At 34.6% G+C, this 18691-nt stretch overlaps 2 protein-coding genes across 2 annotated transcripts; one reads left to right on the top strand and one right to left on the bottom strand.

The window, feature by feature from the left end:
* Nucleotides 1–1516: 1516 nt before the first annotated feature.
* LOC144446392 (uncharacterized) lies at nucleotides 1517–7097 on the bottom strand. Its single transcript, XM_078136141.1, has 2 exons — nucleotides 6945–7097; nucleotides 1517–5117 (listed from the first exon to the last, which is right to left on the bottom strand). The coding sequence occupies exon 2, from the start codon at nucleotides 5056–5058 to the stop codon at nucleotides 1891–1893; it is 3168 nt and encodes a 1055-aa protein (XP_077992267.1). The 5' UTR covers nucleotides 5059–5117; nucleotides 6945–7097; the 3' UTR covers nucleotides 1517–1890.
* Nucleotides 7098–8552: 1455 nt separating this feature from the next.
* On the top strand, nucleotides 8553–17762 carry LOC144446546 (serine/threonine-protein kinase haspin homolog). The gene is made up of 10 exons (XM_078136332.1): nucleotides 8553–8671; nucleotides 9140–9404; nucleotides 10029–11030; nucleotides 11601–11813; nucleotides 12228–12313; nucleotides 12887–13041; nucleotides 13856–13929; nucleotides 14236–14467; nucleotides 14735–14837; nucleotides 15675–17762. The coding sequence occupies exons 2-10, from the start codon at nucleotides 9273–9275 to the stop codon at nucleotides 15868–15870; spliced, it is 2193 nt and encodes a 730-aa protein (XP_077992458.1). The 5' UTR covers nucleotides 8553–8671; nucleotides 9140–9272; the 3' UTR covers nucleotides 15871–17762.
* The last annotated feature ends 929 nt before the right edge of the window (nucleotides 17763–18691 follow it).

The raw sequence follows: 18691 nt of genomic DNA, 5'->3' as shown, positions 1-18691 counted from the left end.
GGAACCATCCTTCACACCTCATTTCCAAATAATCGCTATTTTAGGTAGCGATGAGTCTCTACCAGGCTATCATTAGCCTACACCACACACACGTGATTATGAGTACACTGCCCATTTCAAAAACTGCTTTCATTTCTACTATAAACATGTACATGTACATCATTCATACTAGAAATTCGAGATGCCCATTTTATCACATCTTTGTTGTTCAAATGACAATCAAATATGATATGTGTACTGTGATTTATATACTTGTAACTGCTATGTACAAATTAAATTTTATCTGTGAAAATCTTCGTTTTGTCCCTTTATAGATTTAATCTATGTAAAATAAGGACAGTCACAGCTGGTAAAACTAACTATGCCTCCCAAACCAAGGCGAGTGTGGGCATATGGTCGGTACAAAAAGAGAACAATAACAAATGATCCTGATGATTGGTTGTCTCCAGAAACTAAACCAACAAAGCCAAGTGTGTTGTTTTCATCTCCTGATTCTGAAGAAAGTGCCACTACTACTAGCACAAGTGGGGGGTAAGTACTAAGTATTAATATAAAATATTGTCGTTGTCGTCGTCGTCGTCGTCGTCGTCGTCGTCGTCGTCGTCGTCGTCATCATCATCATCATCATCATCATCATCATCATCATCATCATCATCATCATCATCATCATCATCATCACCACCACCACCACCACCACCACCACCAGCATCATCATCATCATCATCATCATCATCATCATCATCATCATCATCATCACCACCACCACCACCACCACCACCACCACCACCACCACCACCCCCAGCATCATCATCATCATCATCATCATCATCATCATCATCATCATCATCATCATCATCATCATCATCATCATCATCATTATCATCACCACCACCACCACCACCACCACCACCACCACCACCACCACCATCATCTTTATTATATATTCTTATTAAGTATCATACCAACTTGTATTCCTGGACATGGTGCCTGTACCTTCTGAGAACTCAAGATTGTGAATAAATATATTGTTACTTATAACTTCAGTGTGTATAGAAATACAAACACACTCTAATAGCAGTTTCCAAACTCACCACTATAATAATTATACAATTTTGTTTATTCATGAATCTTCATATGCTTCTTTATCTACTTTTATTCAATGTAATTTTATGTAATTTTATGCATCTTTGGAAAGTTTATTAAAATACAGTCCTTGGCAGTGGTCCTTATATACAATGTAATCTATGTACCATGTTGGTAATAGGAGCACCTCAAATACTGTATTTTATAATCATCAAATCAATTTTGATATAGAATGTTAACGTTTTAGACTTGAAGATTATTATTATTATTCATAAGTAAAGTCACTTGCACGTCATTGCATTCTGTGATAATATATACCATACACAAAAGTCTGTTCCATATCCAGTCTCATCCTCAAACAAAGACAATTTTGAAATGAGTTTTTAAGAATAATAGATTTTAATTCATTGTTCATATCCATATTAAAATCTGGACAGTTCTCATCAAAGGAAACTAAATTTTCAGTGTGTATATTGATTTATTTAAGGTAAATTCAAATACATGCATGCACTTATTGTAACTGGAAAACATTATTGTGTAGTTAGTATCAGATTATGATGTAGAGTGGACTGTGTCTTAGCAGCACATAGATTGTACCTTATCATGGGTGATAGAGCAGCACAGCATATTGTATCTTACAGGCTACTTGTTTCCTATGTTTTCTAAAGAGTTTTGATGAAAATGACCGATAATAATGTGCTTGATCATAATTTGTATGAAAATTAATCTTTAAAATATCTTACATCAGTTCCAACTTGCATAATTAATATGGATTTTAAAGACTATACATGTCGTCCAGTTATTAGTTTACTCAATATAGACTTGTTTTTCTGCCAAGCCATGTTGTAAATACAGACACTTGGCTTTGTTAGCTTTATCATACATAAACTGTCGATTACCAATATTAGGCATAGCACTGTACAGCTTCTCCCAGAAAAGAGGGTCAGTTTTCTCTAAATAAGTGTTCGTCTTCAGATACATCTTCAGATCTTTGTCTAGTCTGTTCTGAGCGATCTCCTCCATCAATATAACAATAAGTCTGCTAGACTTGTCTTTAATAACTTGGTGATGTGCTTTCTGGAATTCATATGCACACCATTCACTCTTCAGGAAATTGTCACTCAAAACTAAAATAGTTCGTTTACTCTTCTCAATTGCGTCTACAATGTTTTCTGCAATGCAAGCACCCACCAAAAAATCTCTATGATGAATGCAGACTTTGTAAGGAGGATCATGGTTCTCTAGGTTTTTTAACAGACTATTTTTGACCCAACCTAAATCATCACTGCTGAATGACAGGAAAGCATCATAAACTTTGTCTTGGTCAAAGTTTTCTTTGGCCAAAAATCTCCAACCAGTTCTGTTGTAGATTATTACTTTGAGTATTTTGTTAAATCTGTAGACAATAATGGCAATGAGTACAATGAATACAAATACCCCTAAAGTAAATGCAAGGATCCAAGTTTGATTGTTTGTAAGTAAGATGTGTTTTACGTAATCTGTGTGGTTGCCATGGCATTCCAGATCAGATTCTGTTAGTTGCATGATTGGCCATATGGTGCTTTTGTTAGTTTCATGTTGTATCTGGCAAGTTGTGTTGTACCTACTACCAGCCAGCAATGGTATGACTTTGGGTTCGAACATCCATGATTTGAAATCTACCCACCAAAGATCACAATCACAGACATACGGATTGTTGTCTAACCGTACATAACGTAAAGATTTAGTGAAGTTGAACATATCTAAATCCACATAGCTGAGGAGGTTGTTGTTTAGAGTTAGGTATACCAGGCTAGTGAGGTTGTGGAAACTGTAGACATCAATATATGAGATTTGATTAGAGTCCAGAGACAAAGCTTTCAATTCAGACATTGTACCAAATGTATGTGTTGTGATTTCTGGTATATTATTGGAGCTAAGATCCACTATTCTTATGGATGTCAAATCTTTGAAGGCATCATCAGCAATGGAAGAAATGGAATTGTTATTTAGATACAGTTCTAAGACTCTAGACAAGTTTGAAAGATGGTTTGATGATATCTGTGTGATATTGTTTCCATCAAGGTAGAGGTATGACGTTCCCCACCAAAGGTCTGTAGGAATTTCTGTCAACCCTCTGTTACTACAGTTAGCAACAAGTCTAAGTTCTATTGCAATTGCACTACATGTACAGTTCTGTGAACACAATTGTGGCATCTCACACCAAAATGAATTTTTACGTAGTCTTTTGATAGCTTTTCCTTGAACATTTGGTGGAGAGGCACATATCAGATTATCTGGATCAGGCATAAATTTCTGATTTATCAACTCTTGCCTGCCAGGCCAAACAATGTCTTCATACATAGCGTGACCTGTTTTATTGAACAAACTGGAGAACATATCACAGTCGCAAGAAAATGGGTTTTCTTCCATATAGACAGATATTGGTGAATCTACATGAAGGTAGTCTGGTGCTAATGATTGTGGTTTGAGTAATGCACCTTGACGTGCATACAGGAAGACTTGAAAATTGATCAATCGGTTGTTGTTTAAATGTAACTCTATCAAGTTAGGTAATTGAAAGAGAGCTTGTATGTGCATGAAAGTAATTGCATTGTAACTCAGATCAAGTTTCTGAAGTCCTGGGAGCTGGGAGAATGCACGTTTAGGGATATTCTGTAGTCGGTTATGACTAAGGATTAGATCTCTCAGTGAGTTGCTGTTCTGGAATGCATAGCTATATAGAACTGAAATGTCATTTCTGGCGAAGTTCAAAGTCTCCATAGAGGGCGCTCCAATTCGGTTGATGAAATCTCTGGGAATGATTTGAATGTGATTATCACTGATGTCAATTGAGGACACAGAAGGACAGCCTTCAAAAACAACATTGAATCCTGAATGTATGTTTGTACTTTGCAAATTGACGATTCTCAAAAATGGCAAATATTTAAATAAAACAATACTGCTTGAAGTGGTCCAAGTAAAATTGTTCTGGCTAAGATCAATTGATCTAATGGCATTTAATCCTAAAAATAGATCATTTGGTAGTCTGTGAAAAAAATTATGTTTCAGGTTTAAATGCTGTAAAGTCATCTGAACTTCTCTAAATAAATCATTTGGTAAATCCATGAGCTGATTATAGGAATTGTCCAGAATTTTTAAGTCTGTCATACCTCTGAAATGAATGGGATGCATTTCAGTGAGTTTGTTGGAGGAAAGGTGAAGTACTTCGAGTTCTGTTAAGTTTTGAAACAGTTCCAATGGTAGAGTGTCTATCATGTTGAAACTTAAGTCCAGCTCTTGTAGGTGTTCCAGAGGTGAAAATAATTCTCCAGGTAGGGAATGTAGACTGTTATTGGTTAAGTTCAATTTCTTCAGATTAGGGACGTTTGAAAATGTATCATTTGGTATCCAGTTTATAGTATTCCCTTGGAGATAAAGTTCTTCCAACTGTTGTAGTGGTCTGCATGGTTGCTGAAGACTTGTGCATGTTATTGAATTTGGAATGGCAGTCAATCCATTGGACTGGAAATCAATAACTCGAAGATTTGGCAGATCTTGGAAAACATCTTGACTTATTTCAAATGGTTCACTGTTGTGAATACGAAGTTTTTGTAAACTTGGAATGTCCACTGGGTTTTTTGCTAGTAGTTGAGACACTGGACATCTCAACAGACTCAGATTTACCAGCACATCTTTATTTTGCAATTGGCTTACAATAACATCCAAGGAATCTATTTTATATCGTGGATCACACTCAATTTGTAATCCCAAAGTTGTTGGTATCACAACTGGGTCAACAGTATTCACTAAAATAGATGATGAACAAAAAATATTTTGGAACTGCGATGGTTCAGTTTCATGTTCTTCACATGTACATGTTGTTCCAACAGAGCAGATATGTGATTGGCCATGGCTGAGGACAGAGTTCACCAGTAGCAATACAAGGCATTGGAGAGTCAGTTCAATCATGCTTTGTCTCTTTGTTACGTCCATTCAATTAAAATGGCACTTTGACTCTTTGAAAATATGCTTTTATAAACGTAAACAAACACCTGTAAAAGTAAGAAAGAGAAGTTTTGTATTTAACTTAAGCTTAATATGCAAAGTGATATCAACTTGATAGTACAAATAGGATAGGCCAAATAACATTAATTTGTTAATACGTACATGTACAATGTTAGCAAGATTGTACTTCATGAATTCTTCTATTCTTCTAGTATTTGTCAGGTACATGTAGTTAGTTGGTTCATGCTTTCCTCTATTTGAAAGTTTAAAGATAAAGTATTTGTGTCTTTAACTTGGTAACTTGTTTATAGACTTTGGTTTTGATTTAGCATTCACCTTCAGGGTCCGGGACTAGCAATTTTTTTGGGCGGACCTGCACAAATTTTACGTTGTACCATTATGGCATTAATTCTTTCAGCAGGACCACTGGATTTTTTAAGGCACTGGTCCGGGGACCACCAGTTCACAAAATGATTTGTTCACCCCTGACCTTCCCACCACTATAATGATGCTATGTACTTATATCAATATTTAATACACCAATAATACCTGTAGATTGTAGATGCATTGGTCACTTGTCTATGCTTGTACTATATTTATAGTGTAATGTTTACAATTAACATAAAGTCAGTGTATACATCCTGGAGCAAAGGCTCTATGATTTGCACATTGTTGTACTTACAATGGTTTTATATCAGTTGTTTTTTTCACATAAAACTACTTAATATACACCACAGACCAAATTTTGAAACTGGTCAAGTTTCATACACTGTACAATGAATTGGATAACACATGTATACATGTATCCCGGGACATGTAGATCTGTGACAATGTTGATATGTTATACTCAAAGATTGAAAGGAAAGGTCATGAACTCTCCTTGACTCTTATCACCTCTACATATACATGATATATGTGTTACACAGCCTGTCATTGCAATTTTATGGTATTATAGTTTTTGTTGATATAAAGAGGCATAGATGCTCATGTACTAACAGGGTTAATGTTGAAGTTTACATCTTGCAAGTGGTCTTTATTATTAAGAGGAAAAAGTGAAAGATTAATATTTTAACTTAAGTGAGGAACTATATGATACTTGATACAACCAGCAATTGGCAAATATTTATGAGTGGAAATTGTTATAAACAGGCAAAGTAAATACATAACATGTAATAACATTTGACACACCTTGTTGGAACTTCAACCACTACAGAAACGTGTATTACATTTCATCATTTGATAGGAACAGTTGTATGGCTTCTTTACATCATAGCTAGTCTAATTTCTGATGACCTTGTTTTGATGTTTACACTACTTTATCTTCACACATTAGAAGTAATGTGTGAAGATATTGTAATATTGGAACATGGTTGGTCTGGTCCGGAACTAGACTACATATTATGTAGTCTAGTTCCGGACCAGACCAACCATGTTCCAATATTACACTACTATAGCTCACATTCAGAAAACAAATGTCAAGTTCCCCTGACATTTCATGTACAAGTACATGTAAAGATAACATAAAACTGTCCATTTCAAATCATGAAATGTAATACACATCTCCATAGTTCCAACATGCTGTGCCAAATGTTATTAATCCAATCCATTTAATTACTTGCAGAGATGTTTCAGTGTTTGTAACAAGTTCCACTTGTCAATGTTTGTTTGTCGCTTGATATACTTGGTATGCGTGATGTAGTGATACATATCTAAGAAAAATGTACAGTATTAAATTTTGATATACATGTATATATTCAAAGTTTTTCTGTACAGATGAAAGTTCTACATACATGTGTAACTTCTGACCAATGATCCCAGAAGTAACAGACAGTACTACTACAAGTACATGTACACCAAATGATAAAGATACTCACCAGTTGAGTAGACACAAATACAGCTAAATGAAGGTCAAGTCAAGTTGAAATCTATGTTTTTCAAGGTCACATCAATCTACATAAGGCTTGTTATACTGTACCCATGTCACTGGATCAGCAGGCAACTAATAGACAGAGAGTAGTGAAAATGTGTAGGAGGTACATGTAGGGAGGTACACACCAGAGTGACTGTATAAACTTCCTGTCTAGTTAATCACTCTTCAGTCTTTGTGTACTTGGGTTACCGATAAATGGGTCAGAAGGCTATACAAGAATGCGTGACTGGAGGCATGTACATGTACTGTGATGTAGTGGCTATGTGAAGTGTAAAAAAAAATCTTTTCTCTAAAATATAAAAAGTAGTACTGTGCCTTACGGTCAACAAATGAGTTTGCTGTCATTCAAAATTAATTAACCATCCATTTCATTATAACAGTTTTGGAACTTATGAAATTCTAACCTTGGCACAAAGTTTTATTTTATAATACTGACCTTTCAACCCAGCTCATAATGTAAACTGTTTATTCTATGAAATTCCACTGATTCACTCTTGGCAGAAGTTTGTTACAATTGTTAGTGTTACAATAAAAGAACGTCAAATCCTGCTTGATAGCAATTTCCCTAAAAATTAGAAACATTTACAAACTTTGTGTAAAAGAATTTCAACATGCAGACTTTGTAAACTATAGCAAGTGATCAAGTGTTGGAATAATAATATAGTGAAATCTTTGCTATTCAAATATCGGTTTTACATAATCTTTCCAAGTATGTGACATGTGGGAGGGAAGTGAATATCCTTGAAGCATGCTGTGATGTCACAGGAAGTGATGTCATAAGCATATTTGCATATTATTCTTTAATTGTAGTTGTTTTCTTCATCATTTCCTACAACTATGATCTTTCTGTCTAAACAATGTGTCTAGTTCCTGATGACTGTGTTCGAATTTACACTACGTTTATCTTCACACGTTACATGTATGTAGTGTAAATTGGGACATCGACAGTCATCAGGAGCTAGAGTAAATCGGGACATCGACAGTCATCAGGAGCTAGACTAGTCTAAACTGTGACCACACAGTGACATATACAACAGAAACAGCAGTTGCCTCCATCTTTTTTTAAATGTCATCAAACCACGACAGTTTTATGGTACCATTCTTAACAAGCCGGTCCCTACATCATCACGAACCACAACTGTTTTACGGTACCGTTCTTAATGAGCCAGTCATTTATTTCAAAATGTAGCAGAAGAAATAATAGCTCTGGTTTGCCAGAATTGTTAAATGTGTGCTGTTTATGCAAAAAACAAAGCAAAATATTATAAACATAGTATAGGAAATCTGATATCAAATTGGAGGCAGCTGCCAGATGTTAGAGTTCCTTGTTACATGTATAAAAATCAATAAGTTACTATTTACAACTTTTTGTATTTATGTATGCTATATGTACATTCTCATTGATTCTGAATTTTACAATGTTATTCAACATATTTAGAAATTCCATGTTAACAATAATCATTGATAAATATTAATAAAGAACAATTTACTTTTATAGTATGTGAAAACTAAATGGAACTCAAATTAATTTTTTTAAAAATCACCTGCCATGATAACTTACATAAAACAGTTAAGAACAGCTATTGACATATCCGGTGATATGTTACACACACCATAGTCTAACCGAAACCTTAATTCCTGGCTATTGTAGTCTTTTACATTTGTTCCAAGGTAATTTCTCAAGATCTCTGCTTGTAATCCATTTTCATGATGTACATTTTGTACAATGTGTGTGTGTGTATCCTTGAATACAATGAATATTCATTAGAGATGTTTTACACTGAAGGGAATATGCACTAAGCAGTCATGAATTCTCACTGTGCAACCATGAATACATTATTTCTGCTATCTCCCATGATGCAATAGCCCACAGCAAATACTCTATTAAGGCATAAGATCAACTTCATGCTTCTCTGAAATCACAGGTAATTGTAGGTGATTTACAGTAAAATCATGAAATGACTCTCCAGAACCCATAGTTTATGAAAGTGTCTCTATTTCCTGGAGTAGTGTTCCCCTTTAACATATACTACATGTACATGTATGTCTAATTCGTGGAAAAGTTGAAGGGTGAAGTTACTGTCATTTATTGTAGTACTAATAGAATACTAATACTTATAAATATGTTTTGTATTCTAGGACAGAAGAACTTAGTGGGTACAATTTAAAGAAAGACACCGAACATGTTAATAATCACCACACTAGGGATTCTCCACTCTTTGACGAAATCTTTAAATCTCCTCAAGTGGCTCCCAGTGGTATAAAAAGTAACATGTACATCCTGGCTGAAGACACCCCAGAATTGGGTCAAATTGAGAGGTTTCACAAAGCACACAACAAACAAAGGAGAAGAGCCTGCACACCAGTTTTACATCCTTGTTTCAGTGATGACAGTAATTGCTCTGTAAGTACATACACATTTTTGTTTGCCAGGCCAGTTCCCTTAGTTACAGTGAGTAATATTATGTGAAGCTTTTCACAAAGTTCATTTTGATTGGGTAGAAAACAATGGGAAACAAACTGATAGTGTGTCTACAGCCTGTGCAAAAAACATCAGTACATCAGAATGAAGTAAGCCAAGGAAAGATTTCACCCAAAGACAAAATTAGATAAAGACAATAATGCCACTGATACAAAAAACAACAGTGTGTGCCTTCGATGTAGGTTCACACATTGCTTTCATCAGTTTGTCTATATCTGTGAAGCAGTCGTAGTCATAGTACATGTATACTCAATGTTATGTGTATGTGTAGTGTTCTATCAGTAAACAGTCATGGAATCCGGACTTCTGTGGTGTTCATGCTTTGATAAGTTATGGACACTACTCACATTGTGTGTCTTTGCATGAACCTCATTCCTGCTTACCACAAGCAAGCAAACACATCAGTGTTGTTTTGCATGTTGTATGTCTTATTGTAGTATGTAAATATTGACATGCAAGCAGGATGTTTTATTTTGCCCTAAATTGTATCGCTTCTTGATATGGTAACTTCATATTCTAACCAAACTTGTTTTGTTGTTTTTGTAGGCTTTTGGAAATAATGTCATGGCCAAGAAGTATCCCATTAGTAAACAAACTAACACACATACACTGAATTTAACAAAGAAAGAAAAAGTCACTCGGAAGTATACAAAATTAAGTCGGAAGTGCAAAGAGAACAAATGTCCTGCTGACAGGGAGATTATTCCAAGAAATGTACAAAGACTTGCTTTGGACTTGAGTGAGATTGAAAAATGTGATTTGGCAGTTGCTGAACTATCTCCAACAATAGATAGCATTACAACCTGTGTGAAGGATGTATCTGCCAGTGGTGATGCGTTAGACAGTCCTGCGTTGTTACCTGTTAATGGTAGCACTGTCAGCAAGGATAGTGCATATGAATCTAAAGATGTGAGCACACCTGTATGTTGTAACAACAAGACAGCGAATCATGGACATGCCAGTACTCCAAACAATGTCTCAGGTGTTATCACAAGGTGTAAAGACCTTGAGATGTTTTCACCATTGTGGGATTCAAAAGAGTCAAAGAGTCCATCCCATGCAACCCCTGATGGTGTAATAAATGAAAGACAAACACACTCAAATATCAAAATTAAACACTGCAGTGTGTCACTAGAAAGGATATCAGTAACAAACTTGTCTGTTGTGTCCAATTTTTCACAACAAAGTCCCAATGAAGCTAACATTGGTTCTAGTTCTAAAAAAGATGAAAATAATTCATATCAGAAATGTTTTGTAAGGCTTCAACCCCTGACACCCAGTACATTGGAAAGACACACTACGGCATCAAACATTTCAAGTGATAAGGAAATTGAGGAAATGGCTCAGGATATGTCAATGCTCAGTGTCAGTAGTGAGGTTGAGGACAATGATTCCAATGAAGCAATGGACGTTAGTATGGGTGAAATTAACATGGAAGATGAAATACCAGGACATGGATGTCAAACTGGTAGTTTTAATGGCTTTACAAGCATTGCTACACCTGGAAAGAGTGTTATCAAATCTCTACAAAAAGCAGAATCATTCAAGGTAAGTACTTATAATGTGTACTAATCAAAATCTCATTTAACGGCAATCATTAAAAGACATACTAAGAAAAGGGCATAAAAGAGTATCATTGGATCTCATCAGAAAGCAGAATTACTTTTTTTGTATGCCATAAACTCATGCAACTACAAATCACTTATTCAACTGTAAAATCTGTAAACAGATTATTGTGTTGTTGTGATGTTGTAAAAAGTTAAAAAACAAACCCCATATTTGAATAGATAATATACAAAATTGTGTTCATGAATAGTTTTTGTTAAAGTGACACAAACTGAGTTTATAAGCTTTTTACTCAAGTGAAAATACTTACATAGTAACCTCGATTAAACTATTTTGAAATGTTTAATGTCAAGACATGAAATGTAGAGAAGGACACATTGACACCTGCGTGATTTATTTCGTAACAGACAAAATGTAGCAAGAAGTTTTTGCCTCTCTATCTTAGTATAGAATATACTGGGTTTTTTTATCAGTTTCTGCATGGTTGTATCAAACTGAGCTGGTGCATGGTAATTTGAATCAGGCTGTACTAACAAAACTTTTGATTCTCAGGAGGCATTGACACCAGTGAAATTGACTGGAAAGGAAAGACGTCTTACTATATGTCCAAGGGATAAAGTATTGTTGCAATGTGGACAAACGCAACCAATCAGCTTTGCCAAGTGTATACCAAATTCTATAATGAAAAAATGTTGTAAGATTGGTGAAGGAACATTTGGAGAAGTCTTCCGAACACAATACAATAAACAATCTGTTGCATTAAAAGTAAGTACTACTGCCTCAATTTGTACTTTGATTTTGATTTGATGAGGGATCAAGGAGTAGTAGTATATGTGTTTTTCAAGTATGTAAACATGTATGTGTCTGTGTGGTGTGTGCATGTGTACATGTATGTATATGTATGTGTGTGCATGTATATATGTATCGTGTGTGTGTGTGTGTGTGCATGTGTGTGTTTGTGTGTGCATGTATGCATGTATATTGGTGTGGATGTGTGGGTGTACATGTCTTCATAAGATAAAAAAATACAACAATTGTGATAGATAATGTATTGTGTAAATTATCAGATGTCATATATGTAGATATTATAAATGTTTTGAAACTAAATTAGATCAGTTCTTGTATAATTTGCCCTGAACATTATGAAAGTCATCACAATGAAAATAATTTTTTCCCCAGATCATACCAATTGAGGGTGATTTTCCAGTCAATGATGAACCACAGAAGTCATTTGAAGATATTCTCCCTGAAATTGTAATTTCAAGGTATGTCATTCTGAGAACATAACATTGATACTAATAAGAGAGAGAGAGAGAGAGAGAGAGAGAGAGAGAGAGAGAGAGAGAGAGAGAGAGAGAGAGAGAGAGAGAGAGAGAGAGAGAGAGAGAGAGAGAGAGAGGGAGAGAGAGAGAGAGAGAGAGAGAGAGAGTGTGAGAGAGTGTGAGAGAGAGAGAGAGAGAGAGAGAGAGAGAGAGAGAGAGAGAGAGAGAGAGAGAGAGAGAGAGAGAGAGAGAGAGAGAGAGAGAGAGAGAGAGAGAGAGAGAGAGAGAGAGAGAGAGAATCACACTCTCTGTGTACAGGTTTCTATTCAAACTTCAAAGATTGTATGTTTCAAGGACTATTAAACAATGGAATGCCGCTGCTGTCAATACAGGCAGACTTTTGGGTCTGAAGAGTCATTCTATGACTTTTTCATCAATCACCAATAATATTTATGTTCTGCTATATGCATATTATCTGCTGACTCCCATGAGCCATTGTGTGTCCATAACAATTACATTTGAAATTCTATCATGTAGGTTTTAAAGAATGTAAACGATCTTTCTCTATCTTTTAAGGGAGCTGAGTGCATTGAGGACTGGTGCAAAGAACATGGCCTGTAATTACATTGGTGTTATAGATGTATCATTGGTCAAAGGTCGTTATCCCAAACATCTACTGCAAGAATGGGACAAGTTTGATAAAGAACGAGAATCAGAAAACGATAGACCCGGTAACTTCTTAATTTTCTTTAAAATTTTATTTTACACCCTTTCAGAATATCACTATAAATATTTGTCAAATACATTGAGACACTCGAAAAGTATACTTCAACATGGAGAATAACTTTCTATCAAATTTCATCCCTTGTTTCGTTTCTTTAAAGTGACCCGGTCTGTAACTAATGCTCCATTTTAATCATTGTAAAAATGGAAATACACAGTCTAAAACTCAATTAGAAAGTAAATCTGAGTCTGTCAACTGTTGTATAGGTACATGTGCACAAAGTTCTTGAAAATGGAGACTTGGGGTTTTCACATTTATCAATACCTACTATAAAATGTCATACATAAGAAATGAAGTTGCACTTGGTGTTTCACTCATTCAACATGATGTTTTTAAAACACAAATATAGCCATATTTCAACACCAGACTACCAATAACATAGACACAACACACACAGCAGGATCCTTTACCCAATCACAATGAAAAGTGATGAAGCATTGCAGTAGAAACAGGTAGCTTGACTCTTTCTACATCCCCCAGAGTGGTATCTCTATTATTGTTTCTGTTGCATTTGAAGTTGTCTATGTGTGTGTGGTGTTGGATTAACACACATACCGGGGGATAGTGTAATATGAAACAAAACAAAAGTAATCATCAAAGACCCTAAAAGCTACATACTTTGCTATTTTGATTTGAGTACATGTATAATTTATTCATATATAATTTTGTTATCAGAATATTGCACATGCCATATTCCATTTTAATTGTATCGATATCACTGTACATCTGCTGTAAATGACTCATGTTTTGTATTCACACAGATATGTTTACAAAGGATCAACTTTACATCATCTTTGAGTTTGCTGATGGTGGCACTGATTTGGAAAATTTTCAGGTATTGTTGCTTTAAAACAGATTTATTGATGAGCCTATAAAATCAGATACAGACATATAGACATGTATGTACATACAGATACAAAAACACTGTGCATACATACATACACACCACACACATACACACACACACACACACGTGCATACATACATATATACATATACATGTATACATACACACATACACATACACGACATACATACATACATACATACATATGTATGTACGTACATAGTACATACATACATACATACATACATACATACATACATACATACATTAACTTTTAACTTTCTTGTTTCATAGTTTGACAACATGCTGCAAGCAAAGAGTGTCTTACATCAAGTTTCCTGTGCCTTAGCTGTGGCAGAGAAAGAGTTGGTGTTTGAACATCGTGATTTACATTGGGGCAATATCCTTGTGAGAGCCACTGAGGAAGATACCCTGTATTATAAACTGAGTGAAGAGATGATTGAAATTCCAACTAACGGTGTGGAAGTCAGTATCATTGATTTCACCATGTCAAGACTCAGGAAAGGTAAATGGTTTACATCTGAATTCTTGTTACCTGACATGGGATTTTACCACCTAGGCAAGTATATCCTAAAAATAACAATCATTTGATTCCTTGGGCAACACCATGACTTCCATTCCATGTGCTACACATACATTACTGTAAGTGTGGATACAAATCAACAAACACCAACAACCATGAACCTATGGATATGTATAAAGTTAGATTCAAAGGATACAATTCGTACTTAGCATATTTAGAGTAACTGAATACAAATATTAATATTTTCAGATGGCTGTACTGTGTTCTGTAACCTAGCAACAGATGAGACACTCTTTGAAGGGGAAGGTGACTATCAGTTTGAAGTTTACAGACTGATGAAAAAATACAATGAGTAAGTCTTCTGCATCAATACATAAAAAATTAAGTTTTCATAGTCATTTCAGATTGTTTTCTTGTTGTTTTTCTCTTAGAATGTACCTCTTGGACAAATTTCACTGGAATTCAAAGTTTGTCAATTCTCTCCAAACTTTGTCACATGAAGGCTTGTTCCTAGTCTGTTTGAAATCCACCATCTTGTTTTCAAGGAAATCATCAATCTGTTATTTTCCCCATAGAGTTAATACAGTATTTGGCGACCATATTGAATTCTAAAATGACTAAATTTTGACAACATTTTGACCTCTATAAAAATAAGTGTGGTGATCCCTGATCTGTTTTCTTGATTTTAACTGAGAATAGATTGGATTTTTAAAAATGAAAGTTACAGTGTAATTAAGTTTAAAGAGTTTTATGGTGCATTCTACTTTAAGATTACTTTTTTGACATGATAATTAAGATGTATGTTTGATTTGAAAATTATCTCATTGTAATTACCGTAATTGTAATTATGTATTTCTTTAGTAATTTTTGCACTTTCTATCAACCATATATTTGTATTTTTTTTATTTGCAAGTTATTATTATGTGTTGCAAGAAATCTATTGTTTTGACCATATTCTTTGGTTGAATCAAGTGGAAAATGTAATTTACATATATACACTGTCATTACTAGAAATTATTAGATGTACAGTGTTGTTAGACTGATACACCATGTTGCTTAGCCCTATCAGGCTTCTAAACCACACTTGGCATGACCTTGGTAGCCAGTAGTGTGGCATGAATATTGTGTTTTATGGTCTACAGTGTTGTCTGTTAGTTTTTTGACAATTTTTCCTCTTCTTCTATTTCAGGAATAATTGGGAGAAGAGTAATCCCATTACCAATGTTTTATGGCTGGACTATTTAGTAGATAAACTATTAAAACAGAAGAAGTATAAGTCAACCAAACAACTAAAGACAATCCAAAAACAATTCAGGACTTTCCACAACAATGTGCTGTCATATTCCTCTGCTGAAGATGTTCTGCTCAATTGTGGTCTATTTTAAAGGAGGTATATAAACTGGGGGTGGGGGTGGGGTGAAGCTTATTTTTGCTGCATATTAATAGGTACTTGTTATATTGTATGTGGTGAAGCACCTTATACATAACTTGTTATTGGCAGCAGAACTCAGAGTTAGTGTTCAAGCATGATACATAAAGGCTAGCTTTGATGACATCATCATTTAAATATACTGGTATGTACTAAAAATGTAAAATGTTCAGAAAACTCTGATAATGCCTAACAATTTCACTTGACTAAATAGTACATAACTTGAACTCAGCATGTGCCATTTTAACTCTTTGGTTCCTGTCTACTGAGATGGTACATGATTCAGCTACATTTTACTGTATCAAAGTTACTTTGTCAGACTCACTCACCATGCTAGTAGGCTATGTATGGTGTCTCTAAAATTGTATGTGATGGCATGACCCAGTGATTATCTATTTTCTGGATTGAGAAACTTTTGCAGGAAAGGAAGGGATTGCTATCAGTCTAAGTAAAAGTAGATGGAAATGATGTCGATGGCCATAAAGTATTTATTGTGTTTATATGTATATACTGCACAGAAGCCAGGCAGAACACATTCAAAATAAAAATGTGTTATACACTAGTCATTGTATGTCATGACAACTCGTATCTATGACAATTGTTCTGCTGTGCTTGAATGTGATTCCCAATTACCATTATTTGTCTAATTTTTCATAAATTATGCTTGAGGTATAATAATATTATAATTCCTCATATTTTTCTTCATTCAGTTGGAAAATACTTGTGATGTATGGGTTTGTTACTATTTATATTGACTAGGCCCTTTAGGTTACTTGTATTTTTCTTGTCTGAACAAAGAAATCACTATTCATATATTGATAAGGCCCTCTAAGTTACTTTTATTTTCTTTGTCTGAATGAAGAAAACTATTGGAATATTTGGTCAAATTTTGTCTAAACTGACTATATTCTGATTTTTTAAATACCAAATATTTAATATTTCACTTTCTGTACTGAGTATAATTTCTGTATTTTGTTTTGTACAATAACGAGTAGAAGTTATGATAGTATACTATCTCACATTGAGATACATTTTCACTATGTACTGAAATATAGTTCCCTCTGTTTGAAGCCAATATTGATCTACATTTTCCAGCTACCCACACTGCCCAAATGTGTACTTATTTTGCATAAATTGCAAAATGTAACTTTTGTTTTGCAAAGAAGTTTTCTAAAGTATTAACAGGATTGATATGACAGTAAAAGGAGTGGTAAAATTAACAGCATTTCATCATTTTTGTCAGTGATTCAAATGTTGACGTTTCAGTATAGCTCGCCACTATACTAGTTGAAGTATTGAAGTTTGCACAACAAATAATGTATGTCATGATATTAGGTACACACACTTATATAGATGAAGTCATAATGTTGTGGCCAGACAAACTGGCAATATATTTTCATTTATGAATTAAAAACTTGTTTAGCTAAACATGTAAATATCATTACCTATTTATGGCTGTAACAACTTGTAATGTCATGATATTGTGTGCCCACAAACTGATGATGTCATTACATTGGCTACACAAACTGATGGCACCATTGCATGTGTGACCTCACAAAGTGCTGATGTCATAGCATTGAGGTGACACAAACTGTTGATATCATTACACTTGTGATCCCATAATGTCATATGGCTATACAAACTTTCCATATTATTACATATATAACCTCACAAAGTGATGAGATATTATTTTATTGTGTCTACACACACTGTTGACTTTTATTGCATTTGTGAACTCAAAAACAAGTGATCTTACTGAATCCATGAGATGGTTCTTTCATTGGAGCTATGATCAATCAGATTTTGGTACTATTCATGTTAATGTGAGAGTAAGATTTATATGAGAAATAAATACTGAAATATTTTGTAAAACAAGTCTGCCTTTGTACTCATTATGGTTGTACTTCAGTACAAAGATATTGCCATAAACCAATGTCCTATACTCATTAAGGCTGTACTTCAGTACAAAGATATTGCCATAAACCAATGTCCTATAATGACAATACTAATTCATGGTTTATGTTTCGTAATGTGGTTTGAGAGAATGTAATAGATTAGACTCTCTCACAGTCCTCGAAGCTTCACATAAATAGCTAAAACTTGGGTTGTTTTGTATGTATCTACTGCATAATTGTACTCATATACTAGTATCCCAGTATCCCTAGCCCTGTACTGTGCGCCCTCATCAATCACATAGGGCTAACATTTTGTTGATATGTTAGGCGAAGCACAGGGCTAGGGATACTGGCATACTAGTATATGAGTACAATTATGCAGTAGATACATACAAAACAACCCAAGTTTTAGCTATTTATGCGAAGCTTCAAGAACTGTGAGAGAGTCTAATAATAGACAATACTGGATTATTTGAGTGTTAAAAAGCTATATTTGTGTAATTTGGGAAGAATTCATCGTAAAGACTTAATATTATCTAAAATAAAATATCTTGAATCTCTCAGATCTATATATTGTAAAGAATCAACCAAGGCCCTTGACTACAACCATCTGTAGTGTGGATGTAGATGTATCTGGCACTTTGTTTTTTTTATTGAGATGACTTCTATGTACTAGTAATAGCATAGTATTTGCCTCAGACACAAAGTCTTACTCTTCTACTGATATACTAAACTCCAGATTTTAGGGGTCACAATGCAATATTTTGAAATTGAGGATAAAATAACATCATATGTTGTGTACTGTACCTCACAATGGCCCAGAAACAAGCAAGTATTGGATAACTCAAAACTTCTCATTCAAAGTAGGTCCCCAAGGCACAT

Source organism: Glandiceps talaboti, chromosome 15 (genome assembly GCF_964340395.1).
Source record: "Glandiceps talaboti chromosome 15, keGlaTala1.1, whole genome shotgun sequence".
Lineage (NCBI taxonomy): Eukaryota > Metazoa > Hemichordata > Enteropneusta > Spengelidae > Glandiceps > Glandiceps talaboti.
The sequence above is the reverse complement of the archived record's forward strand: the minus strand, read 5'-3'. Positions and strand labels throughout refer to the sequence as shown.